Below are 20,430 nucleotides of genomic sequence, written 5' to 3' on the forward strand. Positions count from 1 at the left end.
ATCAGTAACTTTGTCACAAGAGATTCGTTGTCTTTAAAAAATGTAAAAGTGCTAAGGCAACCAAACTTGTCTTTACTGTATGCTGCTAATAAAATTGCAAACGACCTGTTTCATGTTAGCTACAATGCAAGAGAACATAGACAATTGGTTACGCAAAGCTGTATCATCATTAGATCTATATCGTCGTGCGACTTATTACACAATTCACTGTACAGTAGTGAGATATAGCACGACACAAGCCGTAATTGTGATTATACAAAGTGATAATGACTGCAGAATAAAAGAACTGATAACAGCAAGCTGGGCTTAATTTTATACATGTGTGTACAATAAAGGGACAGATGGCAAAACTTCTAAAAGGCTGCACTGACGTAGATGACTAAAACGCTCAGTAATCAATTGCAAATATGAACCAACTGCACACAAACGCTAAATGTGCTCACACAAAATGACGGTGAGTGATTATGCAATTTACTTATATTTTTTTCTTTAAAATGACATCTTATTGTTGTTGTGGTCTTCAGTCCTGAGACTGGTTTGATGCAGCTCTCCATGCTACTCTATCCTGTGCAAGCTTCTTCATCTCCCAGTATCTACTGCAACCTACATCCTTCTGAATCTGCTTAGTGTATTCATCTCCTGGTCTCCCTCTACGGTTTTTACTCTCCACGCTGCCCTCCAATACTAAATTGGTCGACCGGTGTGGCCGTGAGGTTCTAGGCGCTTCAATTTGGAACCGCGTGACCGCTACGGTCACAGGTTCGACTCCTGCCTCGGGCATGGACGTGTGTGATGTCCTTCAGTTGGGAACCGCGTGACCGCTACGGTCGCAGGTTCGACTCCTGCCTCGGGCATGGATGTGTGTGATGTCCTTACGTTAGTTAGGTTTAAGTAGTTCTAAGTTCTAGGGGACTGATGACCTCAGATGTTGACTCCCATAGGGCTTAGAGCCATTTGAACCATTTGAACCAATACTAAATTGGTGATTCCTTGATGCCTCAGAACATGTCCTACCAACTTCTAGTCAAGTTGTGCCACAAACTCCTCTTCTCCCCAATTCTTTTCAGTACCTCCTCATTATCGGATGTTTGTGTCGCTCTGGCAGTAGACCCGATTATTTTACATGTGAAGATCTCGCCGGGAAAGCCTGAAGAGTTACACCTCCTCATTAGTTATGTGGCCTACCCATCTAATCTTCAGCGTTTTTCTGTAGCACCACACTTCGAAAGCTTCAGAATAGAAGCTTTAGACAAGAAGACAATACTTCTTGTCCAAACTATTTATCGTCCATGTTTCACTTCGATACATGGCTACACTCCACACAGATACTTTCAGAAACGACTTTCTGACATCTAAATCTATACTCGATGTTAACAAATTTCTCTTCTTCAGAAACGCTTTCCCTGCCATTGCCAGTCTAAATGACATAGTTTAATCGTAATTTCCTGTTTTGTTTAACTGCAGGCAACCTGAAGATTTTCAAAGAAACACAATAAGTGTGTAAAAATACAGCTGAGTCGCTTTTCATTATTCATTGAAATTAATGTCAGCTGAAGGCCCAACATAACAAATATTGTTAAAGTCTCATTAACCAGAACTGCACCTGTAATCTCAGCAAGGCTTGCGAACGAACATGCCTCTAATTAAGAAGACACTGGGGAAACACAACGTTATTGCGGCCATGGCGGACGGAGCAAAACCGCGCTACCGTGCCGCGCGTCGCATGCTACAGACACCGACGCAATCAACTCCTCGCTCGCCGACAGGCATTCTCAGGCGCGGACCGTGTAGAGAACAGCTCCTGGGGAGGAGGGATATACACCGGGATACCTTCTAACATCGTGTCTCATGTCCTCTCGCCCGGCCTACTACAGCAACTCGACGTAGCAGGCGCTCAAAAACTCGTTGGAAGTCCCCAGCAGAAATATTGAACCATGCTGCCTCAATAACCACCCATAAATGCGAAAGTGTTACTGGTGCGCGATTGTGTGCACGAACTGACCTCTCGATTATGTCCCATAAATGCTCGACAGGATTCTTATCGGGTGACTTAGGTGGCCAAATCATTCGCTCGAATTGTCCGCAATATTGTTCAATTCAATTTCGAACAATTGTGACCTGGTGACATAGCGCATCCTCATACATAAAAAAACTACCGTTGTCTGGAAACATCAAGACGACGAGCAGCCGAACATAACCATTTCCAGTCAATGATCGGTTCAGTTGGACCAGAGTGCCCACCCCATGTCATGTAAACACAGTCACAGCATTATGGAATCACCACCAGTTTGCGCATTGCCCTGTTGACAAGTTGAGTCCATGTCCTTCCGGCTTCTGCATGACACTCGAACCCTACCATCAGCTCTTACGAGCTGAAATCGAGACTCATCTGACAAAGCCATGGTTTTCCAGCGGTCTGAAATCCAACCGATAGGGTCTGCAGGCGATGTTGTGCTGTTATAAAATGCACTCGCGCCTGTCCTCTGCTGCCATAGCCCATTAACGTCAAATTTCGCCACACTACCCTAACGTATACGTTCGTCGTACGTCCCAGATTGATTTCTGTGGTTATTTCAAGCAGTGTTGCTTCTCTTTTAGCACTGACAATTCCACGCAAATGCTGCTGCTCTCGGTCGTTAAGTGAAGGCTGTTGGCCACTGTGTCATCCGTGGTGAGAGGTAATATTCGTGGCACATTCTTGACACTGTGGATATCGGAATATGGAGTTGCCAAACGATTTCCGAAATGGAATGTCCCATGCGTCTAGCTACAACTACCATTCCCCATTCAAAGTCCGTTAATTCTCGTCATATGACCATAATAACGTTGGAAACTTTTTTATATGAACCACCGGAGTACTAATGACAGTCCCTCTAACTCACTGCCCTTTCATAGCTTCTGTAAGCATTATTACCGCCACATGTATATGTGCATATCGCTACCCAGCAACTTCTTTCACCTCAGTGTAAGTTGGCCATCCTCGTCAGCGCAGCGCACCTGACGATATCGACACATTTGACTGCCGACATATTGTAACTGTTGCACAATATAAAACAGCTGTACATCTACGGGCTGTCGCTCAAAAAATTACAGATTTAAATTGTATGTTTAGTACTTTATATTCGGTATATGAGTTTCAGTAAAAGTAAACACCTTTGATGCATTTTGTGGACTCACCGACATTTTCCTGATGGCCGCTATACGGGAATGCTTGCTTCGGTCTGGCTCCAGACGATCCAGCTCGACACCAAAGATGACCTTCACCATGGTGCGCAGCGCACATTCCATCAGCATGGGGTAAACGTCCATCGTCGCCCCAGCAGACTCCGCCAGCTTCTCGCACAGATAGCGCCCGCTCTCGTTGAATGTTCCAGTGAACTTCGCGAGTACCTGTTACATGGCAACAGCAGTCTTGATTAATACATGTAACGTTTAAGAACCCCGAGAGCGACGTAGACGAAGTTAGGGAAGTAATTTAATTTGAGACTCATGGGACCGCAAATGTCGGATTAGTACGTTTAAACGACCTTCATCACACTCCAAGGACTTCCTGAACATGGAGAGTCACTAATGTCAAAATGATCATCCTTAGAATGAGAAAACAATTTTCTTGCCGTGGAATTATCCCTATACGTGGCACAAATGTTTCTGGCTGCTTCCTCTGCTGTCACCCTTTTACTGAACTCAAACAGAAGAATATGTCGGAAATATTGAGATTTCTCCATTTAACACTCCATTTTCTAGCGTCCACAGCTCCATTCACTATCTCCAGATGATCAAATGAGAATGTGAAAACTTAAATAGCAACAGTGAAGTACAAATAAAAAATGGCAATCGATAAATAAACGCACAGCAACCGCAATACCATCACGCAAAACAAAAACAGTACAATCTTATGCATCAAACCACACTTTGACAAAAATGAACGCATGTTTTCGTCCCTTAACGTGCTATCGAAAAAGAAGGCAAAGTTAGTATGAAATTCTCGCCGAATGGAATTTTCAGTCCTAACTAAAAGCATTAGCTTTTGACGCAACGGCATTAACACCTTTGGAGCCGTATTTGTTTTAATTGAAAACTTTTTGGGAAAATCATGCCTTGCAGGCATCACATTCATGGAATCATTTCTACACCAGACTTTAAAAAATGCAGAACATTTGGTCAGGAATCGCTGTTAATTGATTCCAAACTGGAGCCCAGCAACTAAGAGTCAAGGAACACTTAGATCAAGTCGATACATGTCGATTCCTGGATTTTGTTCGAGTTAAGTAGCACATTAACGGCAAATTCAGACCAATTAGCAGTTAACTGTGGTAGTGAACTTTGCGATACCACCGATCTCCTGTGCATTTGCTACATGCACAGGTAATCACAATCCAAGATGGCAGCAAGCCCTGCTCCCTCTGAAGCCAGTATCAGCGTAGATCAACCAACCACAGCATAATATTTTAGCAGGCAATAAAATGAAGTCGCAATGTAGTCCCAGAGTCGATACTATGGCTGTACTCCAAAGTAGCTTATCAATCTGAATTTTTTGTGTATTGTTCAGAAGTATTTATCCAATAAATTACTTAAAGGTTGTAGCGTGCAGTATTACCAGACCCAAAACGCGTCAGAGAACACACACTCGTACACTGACACACACACTCATCTGGTATGACTTTAGGTCTCGTCTGGAATTGATTAAAGGGCCTTTGAATTGTATTATAAGTATCTAACATACCCAGTGCCTGACACCCACACACACCCAGTATCTGAAACCCCCAGTAGCTGACACCCTCAGTGGCCACATACACAGCTTCTGCTGGGAACAAGTCTTGATAAGTTTCAGTTTGCTGACTAATCTCGTTTGCTTGTTGGAATAAGTCTCACATTGTCAGAATAAGTACCAACTTGTTTAGTCTAGATCATAAATATACTGAATGACCTCTGCACATATGAATTGGTGCACTCCCCAAGTGGTTGACACCTGGAGTAGCTCATACCCCAGTAGCTGTCACCTACTGTATATCCAGTAGTTACCACCAACTGCACATGTACACTGTCAGCTTCTTGTTATAGAATACTATTTAAGATGGAGTAGCTAACATCTAGTTCACACAAACACTCTCAGCTTTTGGTGTTAGTCTACTGTTTAAGTTCAGAATGTGTATTTGGCTGGTATCGACAGCTGTCACTACCTTGCTTGCTCAGATAATCAGCATAAGACGACAAATGTTTTGTTCTACAAGATAAAATTAATTGACATGTAATCACTATAATGTTTGGGCGACTTTGAAACCGTAGGAACCCTCGTATATTACCTATATGAATGTGTATTACTACTATTCAGTATCGATGGTAGGCTGATTCGGGGGAGGGGACCTGACAGCGAGGTCATCGGTCCCATCGGAAGAAAGTTGATCATGCCCTTTTAAAGGAACCATCCTGGCATTTTCCTGAAGAGACGTAGGGAAATCACGGAATGGATGGGCGAATGCAGGTTTGGACCATCGTCCTCCCGAATGCGAGTCCAGAGTGCTAGTCACTGCGCCCCCTCGCTTGGTACTGTTCAGTATGTTCTTTAGATGAAGTGTCATGTAGTCTCTACCGTGTGACTGCACATGTTAGCATTACCAACAGAAGATGAGAAACTTGTACTGCAAGAGAAAATTAATTCTCCAGCATGTGGGTTACTGTAATGATTGACATTACCAGTAGCTGTTACCATTCGTTTTTTATTGCAATATGAAATTATCTCGTAGCATAGTGATTCTGAAAGCAAAGCAACACTTGTTTCTTACCTATACGATTGTACGTTATTACTATTCAGTATGCTATTTCGTCGAAGTGTCATGTACTGTCCACAGTGCGACAGAAGATTAAAGCTATTTGAACTACAAGATGATGTCAATACTCTAGCATGGGGCACTCTAACGCTTGGCTGACTGAGACATTCGTTTTAGGGACGAATTTTTGAAGAACTTCAGTGCGGGGAACAACGTTGTTTGCTCCGGTGATACCCATTAACAAGTGCATTGTAAATTAAGTTAGATCAACAATAATACTCACGTGTGTTTTGCAATGTTGTAGAACCAAGTGTTATGTGTTGTGATAAATGTATGTGTGCTATTAATAAGTGGCACAAAGAGTGAACTACAATCGTCTACTTATCTATATTTTATTTCAGCATTGCTAATATGTCAGCTGTGTGTATTATACTAAGTTGTGAAATTCAGATGTGTAAATATTTCATTTTAGGGTCCAGTATGCTTCCAAAATTTGATTTAAAGCAATGTTTGGTCACTGCCATGTAGGGAGAGAAAGACTTCTGATGATGTTTTTGTATCTTGCATTCACAGTTTTATTTGCCGTTGAGGCCCCCTACTATGGAAATAGCTCAAGAGTAGATTAGGAAAAATTACTTGCTTCTGCTTTTTAAACTGAATAAAACACCTGCGCTATTTTCTTTCCAAGTGACAGAGTTATGAATGGAGTCTATTTTAGCCCTCTTCCATTTTTCTCTACTTATCTTTCCTGATTATGAGTTACACAGATGTTTTCTGTGCTATTTGATAAAGTTATTGGAAATGGATTACGCATAGAGTGAGGATTTAGAATTCATTTTGATAACCAGTAACCTGTTGCCATCCTCACATGTCCATGAATGGTACTTGTAAGTACGAATGTGTGAGTGAATGAGTTTGAGATTGCTGATTATGGGACAGAGAGTTTATTGTGGAGTAATGCCAACATATTAGAGCGCTTCCAAAGTTGTCTGGCAAAGTACAACCTGTCTATCCTGAGCCTTTCTGTATCTTTCACCAATATAGTCAGTTGGAGGATCACTCACACTCCGCTGAAAAAACAAAGCTAGTCCTGAAGGCAACGGTCGCTGGCTTTCGCTTTTTTAACTCACCCTGAGATCCGCCGCCGAGCTGGAATACGTGTTTATTCGCCCGAACATGGTTTAAGTATGATTTGGGTTACCTGACTTTAACAATTATTTTGTGTTAGGGATTCATTAAGGTATTTCAGTTACATGTTTGGATACGTTTTTCATTTTATTCACATAGTAATTCCCCAGCATTTACTGTGAAATGAGTGAACGTATCATTGGCTTTTGTTCTGATCGGACACAGCCATGCCTATTCAGAATTCGTGCCTATTAACTTGAGTTTCTTCATGTGTATCTAAGACTTAATACCTATCAAATTGTGAGCGTAATATTTCGTTCGATCAAGTACTTTATATAAAATTTTCGTGATGTAAATAATGTTAGTGGTCTTCAGCGATAAATTTCATTGTCGGCTTGTGTTGCGTACAGTTTCTAAATGTTCAGTTGAGTAATCATCTTTAGTGGTTACCCATGGTTCTCGAGTCTGCTTCCATCAGTTTTACCACAGATTTAGTAATAGTTCCTTGCGCGTCAATGATTCAACCTTTGTTTCCACATATGATAAAAATAACTATTTGGTAGTCAGAGGCATCACCAAGCAATAAACCAAAGTATTCTACACAGAAAGAAACGTTCTCTGAGTGGCAGGAACCCAGTTTGAAGGAAGTCATTGAACTTACCGACTTTATTGGGAAAGCTATGGTGTCGCATTATATCCCACTTTAGTTCACCCCCACTTTTTCTTTTGTCTGTATAGTTTCATGGTATTCGATAAGGTGCTGCAGTTCTTAGATCCTCTATGGTATACCCGATTATGTTAACACAAGACAGAATTATTCTTCCTTTTGTGAAATTTCGTGGTAGTCATATTCATACCGTGACAAGTCATCTATGCCAGTACTTCCAGCTCTGTTGCAGAGAGTTGGCAGAGAGCAGATATTACCTGTACACGCGAACATTGCTCTTTCACTATTGATTCAACAATATTTGATGTGCTTCATGTGAGTATTCAGATTATTGTAATAAACTCGTGATTTTAATTGATTTGCAAATGTTCAAATGTGTCATACATTCCCATATTCTGCAAAATACCGCACGTCACTAGGAGTTTATACTTTTCAAGAGAAAGTAATAGATTATCAGACATTTCTCACCACGAGGAAAACAGATTACGTGATGTGCATTTATCATACGTGTGTTCATACAATATCTGTGGTATACCTCTGTTAAACTATCTGATTTGAGAGCTTAATAAGGGATGTACATAATCAGGAACAGAGGGATTCGCAGGCACTGTAGATGAGAGTGATATGCATGAAATATGTAAATTACTAGCCCTCCCCTCTAGTCCAGGGAGAGGGGAAAGTCCAAAAAGTAGGTCTACTGAGGTAACGGCAAATTAGGCAGCTATAACTGGTAGAATATCTAATCAGAGAAAGGAGTAAGTAGCTTTCATTTACCGACATCTCCCAGGATTACTTGAAATAAAAGCTAATAGATTGTTTTTATCAAAACTAGACGTGATTGTCTTAATGGGATTTCCGCGATCGTTCTTTAAATAAAAATGTGGCATTTCAGTCTTTGATCGCTATTTTTTATTTTCAATGACCGCTTTCAGGCTAGCTGCCCATCTTCAGATCTGTCAGACAAAGTTAATAATATAATTAACAGGAGAGATACATTTACTGATAAAAATATCGTAGTTTACAAAAAGAAGAAATTTTGGAATGCATAAATGCCAACATACCATATATTGCAGTTTGTGATGTTACAAAATAGAAGTGATGTTGCTATTCGATGGAAAGTTGGAAATTGAGATTTAACTAACTGTTTTATCAATCACAATTGGCGTAAGAATCATGGATTGACCATTGTCATAAAATATTGCATTATGAGATGTGAATAGTTTTTACTTGCAGTTTCGCGTGGCTTGAGGCAGTCACAACTAGCGTGCTGTTGAATAAGAAATTGCGTTATCGTCTTTCTAATTACTTCATGATCGTAGATACGATCATACCCGGTTGTGAAGTTATTGTTATGACAAAAAAAATTTCCTAAGGGACCAGAAAGTTCTTAAGGGCACAAAAACAACTGTAACATCACACAAAGAGAAATTCAATATTAAAGCTGATGCAAGAAGACGATAAAACAGTTTTCTTTTTATCAATGTAACACGCACATTGGACTGCTGATCTTGGAGTCTGTAATATTAGCAAAATGCATAATTAAAATGAAAATAATACTGAGGAGATAATAGGAATGAGCACTGCTAAATGATTCAGTATTCCCAGAACAAATATTTATTATAACTAAAACATGTATCGTACCTTAAGCTTAATACTACAATGACGGTAGATTTTTTATGTCCGTATCATGTCCATTGAGCGCTCTTTTATATAGCCATTGTCCTCTTGAGTCGCTCGTGCTTCGTCACGGTAAGTTACAACAGTTCTTCTTCCTACACTTCACTCAAAACTTAGACGGAACACGTTTTTATTTATTTAGTAAAAATAATTAGATCAGACCGCCACAAATCTGCGTCCGTCTTACTCGAGAAAAACAGTAAAAGTCTTCTTAGCGCTCCAGGCTTCATTTGTTCTCCAGCGAACAAAATAGTGAAGGATCGTATATTTTTCTGTCTTTATTGCCGCCCAAAGACGACAAATTACATCATTAGAAAATTCCACCGTCGCTATACGACGCCTCATTATACATTAATCATTATTTACAAACAAGTATTTGCCTTCTGGCTGAAAGTATTAACTACTCGTATTTGTTGTTTTAATTAAGCCAAAAATAGCGAATATCACAAGTTACAAAGTAACTTGTCAGTAAAGAACTATCGGTTCACTGTCATAAATAAAGTAAATTTTAATCTGTTAAAAGCTTATATCGCAGTTTTGGAGAAACCTGATTGGAGACAGTAAAAAGTGCCCTCTACCTATAAGAATTGTGCATATGTTATTTTTTAACCGTACATATTAATGGCGAATATACTTTTTAATAAAAACAATTTTTTTTAATGGGCCATGAACCGAAATAATTTACACTAATGTAAATTTTTTTATAAGGAAACTTAAAAATATAATTAAAATGTAGATATTCTTTCGAAAATGTGCGTTTCCTCTTCTTTGTATTGATTGGTGGTGGAGAGGGCTTCCCTACGTCAGAATGTATACAACGCCACGCCAAGTCCTCTTCCGCCGCGCCCAATTCACCTCGCCGCCAGTACGCTGAAGGCCGTTCCGCTGCAGCTGGTTCTTACTGGAGCGTGCTGTTGCATTCAAGAGTAAGCCTAAAAAAGGGCTTTAAAAATCTCTCAATTTGGAGCACATGTAAAAGATAGTAAACATGATGTGAGTAATATAAATGAACAAATGGAGGTGCTACATAAAGCTCCAAAAAGTCTCTATCTTAACGTGCTCGAAGAGATTGAAATATACGCTAATCAAAGAAAAAACCCAGATCTACTACTTAATGAACAAATTGATTTTATGCACAGAAGTTATTATGAGATTTTTAAGGACCTATTTTAGGCTTACTCTTGAATGCAACAGCACGCTCCAGTAAGAACCAGCTGCAGCGGAACGGCCTTCAGCGTACTGGCGGCGAGGTGAATTGGGCGCGGTGGAAGAGGACTTGGCGTGGCGTTGTATACATTCTGACGTAGGGAAGCCCTCTCCACCACCAATCAATACAAAGAAGAGGAAACGCACATTTTCGAAAGAATATCTACATTTTAATTATATTTTTAAGTTTCCTTATAAAAAAATTTACATTAGTGTAAATTATTTCGGTTCATGGCCATTCAAAAAAAATTGTTTTTATTAAAAAGTATATTCGCCATTAATATGTACGGTTAAAAAATAACATATGCACAATTCTTATAGGTAGAGGGCACTTTTTACTGTCTCCAATCAGGTTTCTCCAAAACTGCGATATAAGCTTTTAACAGATTAAAATTTACTTTATTTATGACAGCGAACCGATAGTTCTTTACTGACAAGTTACTCTGTAACTGCAATATATGGTATGTTGGCATTTAAGCATTCCAAAATTTCTTCTTTTTGTAAACTACGATATTTTTATCAGTAAATGTATCTCTCTTGTTAATTATATTTTTAACTTTGACTAACAGACCTGAAGATGGGCAGCTAGCCTGAAAGCGGTCATTGAAAATAAAAAATAGCGATCAAAAACTGAAATGCCATATTTTTATTTTAACTAATACATTGCTCTTAAGAGGACAAATTAATTGTGATGCATAGTGTTTGCAGTGGACGGAAGAAATTTGTGCTAGGTTTTGAATGATTAACGGAGAGGGAAAAAGAGTGGTATTACGGAGAGAGTTCTCCATAAATTTGGAACACGAAAAAGATGAGAACTGCAAATGAAAGAGAGGAAAGTAACTGAGGACGACAGGGTAGAGCACTTTGGAAAATAATGAATAAGCTAGAAGGAGTAACTGATGTCCAAAAGGAAAACTTACTGACTGTTATCAGGGTACAATAAAAGGTTTTCTGACAGTCCTGTATAAGTAAGGGAGTATGAGTGGAAATTCATCATCAAACCACATGCAACATTTACTGTGAAACCCAACCCAGTTCCTATTACTAAGGAGAAGACCCTATCAAAAGAGTTAAACAAGATGGGGGAATGGGGTGGCGCAAAACAGAGTTGAAGAGAATAATAACCCACTGGTGAATGTAGGGAAGCCAGATGAAAGTGTGTGGTTAGTAATCGATGCCAGAACTCTAATCTGTGATTAATAATCAAAACTTCATGGGCTCTGGTTTCGAACCTAGCTTCTGCTTAATTTCTAAATAAATATCATTAACAATGGTGGACAAAGACTTTCAGAGTAAGAAATCACCCTCATTCTGCCAAAGGACTTGTCGAAGAGGGTGAAGGAGAGGACAGAGTTTGAGGCATTCTCTTGCCCTTGGGCTGGGACACTGGCCATAAAAGGCGCAAGAATCAGCAATATCAAAAGCTTGAGGATGCAGAAGGCAATGTAAACCAGTGCATTAAGGAGTATCATGAAGTGTATGCACAGGTCACGTGTCTTGTAACTGAAAAGTGTCGTGATGACCGCTTCTGGTTTCGAACCTAGCTTCTGCTTAATTTCTAAATAAATATCATCAGCAATGGTGGACAAAGACTTTCAGAGTAAGAAATCACCCTCATTCTGCCAAAGGACTTGTCGAAGAGGGTGAAGGAGAGGACAGAGTTTGAGGCATTCTCTTGCCCTTGGGCTGGGACACTGGCCATAAAAGGCGCAAGAATCAGCAATATCAAAAGCTTGAGGATGCAGAAGGCAATGTAAACCAGTGCATTAAGGAGTATCATGAAGTGTATGCACAGGTCGCGTGTCTTGTAACTGAAAAGTGTCGTGATGACCCCTTCATTGGCAAAAGATTTCGGATCTCTGGGAGAGTACTGCCAAGGGGGAGGCGACCAAGACGAAAAGATGGAATTTCCAACGAAAGGTTAATATTCTGAATTACATTACATTAATACTTGTTCCACAGATCATGAAAGCGACATTTCGTCATGATGTTGAATGTGTCAGTTTTACGTAAGTTTTCTTTAGACAATAGAATTGATTTTTTTATAGTTACAACTTCATATCTAAAAAATCAACACTGAATACCAGGAGTTGTCATTCAGAAAGTCTTTTAATCTATTTTTAAATGTTGGATGGCTTTCTGTCAGACTTCTGATGCTATTTCGCAAATGACCAATGTGATTTTTGTTGCAGCGTAATTCACTACTTTCTGTGCCAAGGTCAGATTTAACAAAGAATAGTGAAGATCTTCCCTTCTTCTAGTGTTGTAGCTATGCACTTCGCTATTATTTTTGAACAGAGATGGGTTATTAATAAAAAATTTCGTTAGTGAGTACATGTATTGCAAAGCTACTGTGAATATCCTGAGTTCCTACAATAAATGTCTGCAAAGTGGTCTCGGGTGGGCTCCAGGTGTCATTATGACAAAATGCTTTTGTGAAATAAATACCTTTTCCCTTAATGATGAATTGCCCCAAAATGTCATGTCACAAGAAACAATGAGTGAAAATAGGCATAATAGACCATTTTACTTATATGTTTATCATCAAAATTTGCAATAGCCTTAATAGCATAAGCAGCTGAACCTTACCATTTCAGCAGGTCATCAACGTGTTTCTTCCAATTCAATTTCTCATCAATGCATACTCATAAATTTTGAATATTCTGCCTTAGCAACAAACTTCTGTTCAAAGTCTAACTATGTGATCAAAAGTATGCGTACACTTGTCTGAAAATGACTTAAATGTTCGTGGCGCCCTCCAGCGGTAATGCTGCAATTCAGTATGGTGTTGGCCTAGCCTTAGCCTTGATGACAGCTTCCACTGGTGCAAGCATATGTTCAGTCAAGTGCTGGAACGTTTCTTGGGGAATGGCAGCCCATTCTTCATGGTGTGCTGCACTAAGGAGAGGTACTGATGTCGGTCGGTGAGGCCTGGCACGAAGTCGGCGATTCAAAACATGCCAAATGTGTTCAGTATGATTCAGGTCTGGACTCTGTGCAGGCCAGTCCATTACAGGGATGTTATTGTCCTGTAACCACTACCCCACAGGTGCTCGATCGTTTTGAAAGATACAATCGCCATCTCCGAATTACTCTTCAACTGCGGGAAGCAAGAAGGTGACTAAAACATCAATGTAGGCCTGTGCGATAATAGTGCCACGCAAAACAACATCGGTGCAAGCCACTTCCATTAAAAAAAACGACCACATCGTAACACCACCGCCTCCGAATCTTACTGTTGGCACTACACACGATGGCAGATGGCATTCACTGGGCATTCGTCATACCCACAAATTGCCATCGGATCGCCACATTGTGTACCGTGATTCGTCACTCCACACAACGTTTTTCCAATGTTTATGCTCCTTACACCAAGCGAGGCGTCGCTTGGCATTTACCAAAGTGATGTGTGGCTTATGAGCAGCTGCTCGACCATGTAATCCAAGTCTTCTCATATCCCACCTAACTGTCAAAGTACTTGCAGTGGATCCTAATGCTGCTTGGAATTCCTGTGTGATGGTCTGGATAGATGTCTGCCTATTACACATTACGAGCCTCTTCAACTGTCGGCAGTCTCTGTCAGTCAATAGACAAGGTCGGCCCGTACGCTTTTGTGCTCTACGTGTCCCTTCACGTTTCCACTTCACTACCACATCGGAGACAGTGGACCGAGCTATGTTTAGCAGTGTGGAAATATCGCGTACACCGAGCTATGTTTAGCAGTGTGGAAATATCGCGTACAAACGTGTGTCACAATTGACACTCAATCACCTGACCACGTTCGAGGTCCGTGAGTTCCGCAGAGCGCCCCATTCTGCTCTCTCACAATGTCTAATGACTACTGAGGTCGCAGATATGGAGTATCCAGCAGTAGGTGGCAGCATAATGCATGTAATATGAAAAACGTATGTTTTTGGGGACGTCTGGATACATTTGATCACATAGTGTCTATTTAGCGAATGTGTTATGGCATTTATTGTACGTGATTGTATGTACTGTGTTTTCTCAAAATTTAGTCAGTGTCCATTAGCAGAGAACCACATAATAGAAGTTTGGAAGGTAGGAGACGAGGTACTGGCAGAACTGAAGCTGTGAGGACGGGTCGTGAGATGTGCTTGGGTAGCTCAGTTGGTAGAGTACTTGCCCACGAAAGGCAAAGGTCCCGAGTTCGAGTCTCGGTCTGGCACACAGTTTTAACCCGTCAGGAAGTTTCAATCACTTAATAATTTTCTGAAAGACATCACTTATAATTTCCTTAGCTGATTCCTGTCTGTTGGTTGTGATGACTATACTTGTATCATCAGCAAAAAAAAAAAAAAAAAAAAAAAAAAAAAAAAAAAAAAAAAAAAAAACTAGCTTTGCATCTTCATGAATATAGAGTGACAAGTCATTCATATATATTAAGAACAATAAGAGATCCAGGATTGAACCCTCTGGGACACTATTCTTGATACCTCCCCAGTTAGAGGACTGTGCTGATTTTTGCAGACTCTCTGTACTGTTAATTTCAATCTGCTGCGTTATTCCAGTTAAATATGAATTAAAGCATTTATGCACTGTCTCACTCATACCACAATACTTACACTTAACTAGACAAATTTCATGAGTCACACAGTCAAACGTTTTAGAGAGTTCACAAAATATCCCAGTGGATGATGTTCAGTTATTCAGAGCATTTAACATTTGATCAGTGGAAGTATACATAGCATTTCCTGTTAAAAAGCCTTTCGGGGAAAACCAAAATCACATTTTGTTAGTACTTCATTTTTACAAATATGTTATGCTACTCTTTAATATATTTCTTTTTCAGGAATTTTGGATAAAGCTGTGAGAAGTGAAGTTGGTGGGTAGTTGTCATCATCAGACCTAACCCCTTTTTGATGCAATGGTGTAACAATACCATATTTCAGTCTATCTAGAAAAATGACCTGTTTTAGTGAGCTACTGCATATGTGGCTGGGATTCCTACTTATCTATCAGGAACAAGCTTTTAGCACTGTATTGGACATGGCACAATTCCATGCAAGCTTTTACTTTTGAGTGAATTTATTATTTTACTAGTTTCAGTAGGAGGTGTGGGTTGAATTTCAGTCTTATCAAAATGCTTAGGTATTGTCTTTTTCATATACTGCCTCGCATTTTCTAATGAACCGCTGGATCGTCTTTTATCTACAACACTGAAAAATGTTAATTAAAAATATTTTTCTATTTCTGACATTTTGATAACAAACTTTTTATTGAGTTTTATAGAAATACTGTGTTCCTGTGCTCTTGTTGCCCTGTTTCCCTTTTAACAGTACTCCAAATTGTTTTAATTTTATTATCATTTGTGCTAATCTCAGACAAGATCCATATACTTCTGGACTTTTAAATAACTTTTCTTGATGAAGTGCAGTAGATTTTAGTGTTTCACTGTTTACTCCTTCTAGATATAAGATACATTTCCCTTTTATGTTCACACAATATTTTTATCCCTTTTAGATGCTTTCTTACAGTTATTTTCGCTGTTTTCTTAGAAAAAGTTTTTAAATATACTCACAAAGGTGTCATGAAATAGGTTAGTGCAAGCTTTCTATAATATTTGCAATTGTTAAATTGGACTATTTTGGAGGACTTTTTGCATTTTTGTATGGAGCTATGTCATATACTATAACTAGCTGAGCATTATGATCAGACAGACTATTCTTAACAAGAAAAGTTTGTATTTGATTAAATTTATCTTGGTCTATAAAAACATTATCTATCATTGTGCTGCTTTCCTGTACCATCCAAGTAGGGAAGTCAATAACTGACACCAAATTGAAAGAACCAAGTAATACTTCAAGGTCAAGGTCTCTATCGGACTCTTTCAGAAAATCTACATTGAAATCTCCACACACAATAATTTTCTTCCCGCTATCCAACAGACAGCATGACAAAGAGTCCAAATTTTTCCACATAGCTGAAAATTTCCCAATGGGGTTCTATATGCAGATGCAATTGTAAAAGTACCATTATTTACTTTGAGCTCACACACACATGCTTCTGTATGTTGCTCTACACAATTTTTTTAGTGTCTACATTTTTCACACTATGATACATTTTAATACTTATGGCAATTCCTCTCTTCATTGTGTCTCTTCTTACATGTGCTGAAAGCTTATATCCACCTACATTTACCTTCTCCATATCTGTGACTATATGATGTCCAGACAGGGATAGTATATCTACTCCGCCCTCAGTTTCTTAATATTCTAAAGAAACAGAAATTTCATATACTTTGTTTTCTAATCCCTTGATATTCTGATGCAATATGCTAACATTATTTTTCACTGTGCCTCTATGAGAATCTTGTGACATACTAGCATTAGTTTTCACTGTAGTTTTATGAGAATCTTGTGATATTTTAACATCTCCAGTAACGTTCTGTCTAAGCTTCTCATTGTGCTTAATTTCAGTCAGTGATGAATCATTGGGCACTGATTTTAGCCCAAAAAAGAGACACTCCCATGAGTTTCAGTGCTATCCCCCCTTAAACATTTTACTATCCTCTCCGCCAATTTACCTTTCCCTTTCCTACTTAGATGCAGGCCACATCTAGTGAAGTCCTATCTACCAATCCCATCCACAGGAACCAAACCTGTGCCTAACGAGAACCTCTACCTAGCTATATATTGACCCTCCTGACAAAGCTGAACAACTGGAAATGGTCATACCATATGAAAGTAAGAACCAAGACATTTGTACGGTTTGTTTCAGATGCTAGTTTTACTGGGTCACACCCAATATTTAACCTTTATCCCTATCAATAGTGTTTCCCACTCCACCCATTATCACAACAGGATCCTGATTTGTAAAACCTTTGCATTCGAATTCCACTGTTTAACGCAGAGGAGAAATTGGATAAGAGAAAAGAGTACATTGAAGGTCTCTATGAGGGGGAGAAAGTGTCTGACAACGTGATAGAACCTGTAATTAAATAAAGCAGAAGGTATGGATAATACTGCATTAAAATTTCTGGGGAGGGGGGGGGGGCGTGAGGAGGGGGTTAGTTGCAAGGAAACGACCATTCAAGTTAGTATGTAGAATCTATGAGACTAGTAAAGTACCATCAGACTTTCAGAAAAGTATCATCCATCAGTTCTGGAAATAGGAAGAGCAGCTAAGTCTGAGAACTATCACACAGTCAACTTAACAGCTCATGGATCCAGGTGACTGAAAAGAATACACTGAGCTGACAAAAGCCATGGGAGGCCTCCTAATGCCTTCTAATGCCTCCTAATATCGTTCGAGCCTCCTTTTGTCCGACCTAGTGCAGCAGCTCGATGTGCTGTGGAGTCAACAAGTCGCTGGAAGACCCTTGGAGAAATACTGAGATATGCTGCCTCTATAGCTATACAGAGCTACGAAAGTGTAATGTAACTACTATCAACTTGCACAGTCCCTTGTTGACAACTCAGGTCGTAGCTTTGTTTGGCCGGCACCACACTCGAACCCTACCATCAGCTGTTACAAAGTGAAATCGGGACTCATGTAAGCAGGCCACGGTTTTCCAGTCGTCTAGGGTCCAACCCATGTGTTCGCGAGCCCTGTAGAGGCGTTGAAGGTGATGTCATGTCCTCAGCAAAGGAGCTCGCGTCGGTCGTCTGTTGCCCTAGCCCATCAATGACAAATTTCGTTGCACTGTTCTAACATTCGTTGTATGTCCCACATTGATGTCTGAGGTTATTTCACGCAGCGCCGGCAACTCTATGCAAACCATCAATGAGTCACTGGGCCCCATTGGCCTGCGTACTGACCCCTGGAGTATTCAACACATAAGAATGAGAAAACTTAGATGACGGTAGGTCTGGCTTTAGGAAAGGTAAAGGCAATTGAGTGGCAGTTCTGAAAATGGAAATTTGTGGTAAGGTCTTATGGGACCAAATTGTATAGGTCATCGGTCCCTAAGCTTACACACTCTGAATCTAACTTAAACTAACTTACGCTAGGATAAACACAAACACCCATGCCCGAGGGGGAAACCGCGCGGACCGGGAGAAGGCTCCCCAGAGCGTGCGGCTACACCACACGGCGGCAGTTCTGACTGCTTATGGAAGCAAGCTAGAAGAAAAATCATGCCACAGTGGGATCGTATGATTTATCGACCGAAAAAAGCGTTCGAAAATGCAGAATTGTACAAGATGTTCGAAGTTCGGGAAAAAAGTACGGAAAATATTGGGAAAGATGAACAATGTGCAATATGTGTAATAATCAAGAGGGAACAATGAGACTGGAAGACCAAGAACGATGTGCTCAGACAAAAAAGGTATAAGACAAGGACGCAGTCTTCTGCTTCAACTATTCAGTCTATACAATGATGGAACAATGACGAAAATAAAAGAAAGGTTCAAGACTGGTTCTAATTCAGGGTAAAAGAAATGAGGTTGGTTGATGAAATTGCTGTGCTCAGTAAAGGTGTAGAAGAACTAAAAGATCTGTTGATGGAATGAACAGTGTAATGGGTACAGAATATGGATTGCGAATAAACCCAACAAAAATGAAACTCATGCGTAGTAGCAGAAATGAGAACAATGAGAAACTTAACATCAGGATTGGTGATCACAAGGTAGACAAAGCAAACGAATTCTCCTACATTGGAAGCAAAATAAATCATGATGGATGGAGCAAGGAGGACATAAAAAGCATATTACAAAAGGCAAAAACGGCATTCCTGGCCAAAAAAAGTCTACTAGTATCAAACTTACGCCTTAATTTGAGAAAGCTGTTTGACAGAGGAAGACCGCACTGCAGATCCTTCTCTAAATCCTCGCACGAACGAAAAGATGGCTGACATCGAAATAAGTGTCCAAGGAATAGAAAAGCAACTGGAATCACTCAACAGAGGAAAGTCCACTGGACCTGACAGGATACCAGTTCGATTCTACACAGAGTACGCGAAAGAACTTGCCCCCCTTCCAACAGCCGTGTACCGCAAGTCTCTAGAGGAACGGAAGGTTCCAAATGATTGGAAAAGAGCACAGGTAGCTCCAGTTTTCAAGAAGGGTCGTCGAGCAGATGTGCAAAACTATAGTCCTATATCTCTGACATCGATCTGTTGTAGAATTTTAGAACATGTTTTTTGCTCGCGTATCACGTCATTTCTGGAAACCCAGAATCTACTCTGTAGGAATCAACATGGATTCCGGAAACAGCGATCGTGTGAGACCCAACTCGCTTTATTTGTTCAAAGGACCCAGAAAATATTAGATACAGGCTCCCAGGTAGATGTCATTTTCCTTGACTTCCGGAAGGCGTTCGATACAGTTCCGCACTGTCGCCTGATAAATAAAGTAAGAGCCTACGGAATATCAGACCAGCTGTTTGGCTGGATTGAAGAGTTTTTAGCAAATAGAACACAGCATATTGTTGTCATTGGAGAGACGTCTACAGACGTTAAAGTAACCTCTGGTGTGCCACAGGGGAGTGTTACGGGACCATTGCTTTTCACAATATATATAAATGACCTAGTAGATAGTGTCGGATGTTCCATGCGGCTTTTCGCGGATGATGCTGTAGTAAACAGAGAAGTTGCAGCATTAGAAAATTGTAGCGAAATGCAGGAAGATCTGCAGCGGATAGGCACTTGGTGCAGGGAGTGGCAACTGACCCTTAACATAGACAAATGTAATGTATTGCGAATACATAGAAAGAAGGATCCTTTATTGTATGATTATATGATAGCGGAACATACACTGGTAGCAGTTACTTCTGTAAAATATCTGGGAGTATGAGTACGGAACAATTTGAAGTGGAATGATCACATAAAATTAATTGTTGGTAAGGCGGGTGCCAGGTTGAGATTCATTCGGAGAGTCCTTAGAAAATGTAGTCCATCAACAAAGGAGGTGGCTTACAATACAATCGTTCGACCTATACTTGAGTATTGCTCATCAGTGTGGGATCCGTGCCAGGTCGGTTTAACGGAGGGGATAGAGAAGATCCAAAGAAGAGCGGCGCGTTTCG

General features: G+C 40.1%; 1 protein-coding gene across 1 annotated transcript in view; it reads right to left on the bottom strand.

The window, feature by feature from the left end:
- Positions 1-20,430, bottom strand: part of LOC124789150 (cytochrome P450 4C1-like) — a 112,379-nt gene that overhangs the window by 48,366 nt on the left and 43,583 nt on the right. Inside the window, exon 3 of the mRNA XM_047256444.1 lies at positions 3,178-3,390. Within this exon, the coding sequence (XP_047112400.1) occupies positions 3,178-3,390 (213 nt within the window). The remainder of the gene's footprint in view (positions 1-3,177; positions 3,391-20,430) is intronic.

Source organism: Schistocerca piceifrons, chromosome 3, assembly GCF_021461385.2.
Source record: "Schistocerca piceifrons isolate TAMUIC-IGC-003096 chromosome 3, iqSchPice1.1, whole genome shotgun sequence".
Taxonomy (NCBI): domain Eukaryota; kingdom Metazoa; phylum Arthropoda; class Insecta; order Orthoptera; family Acrididae; genus Schistocerca; species Schistocerca piceifrons.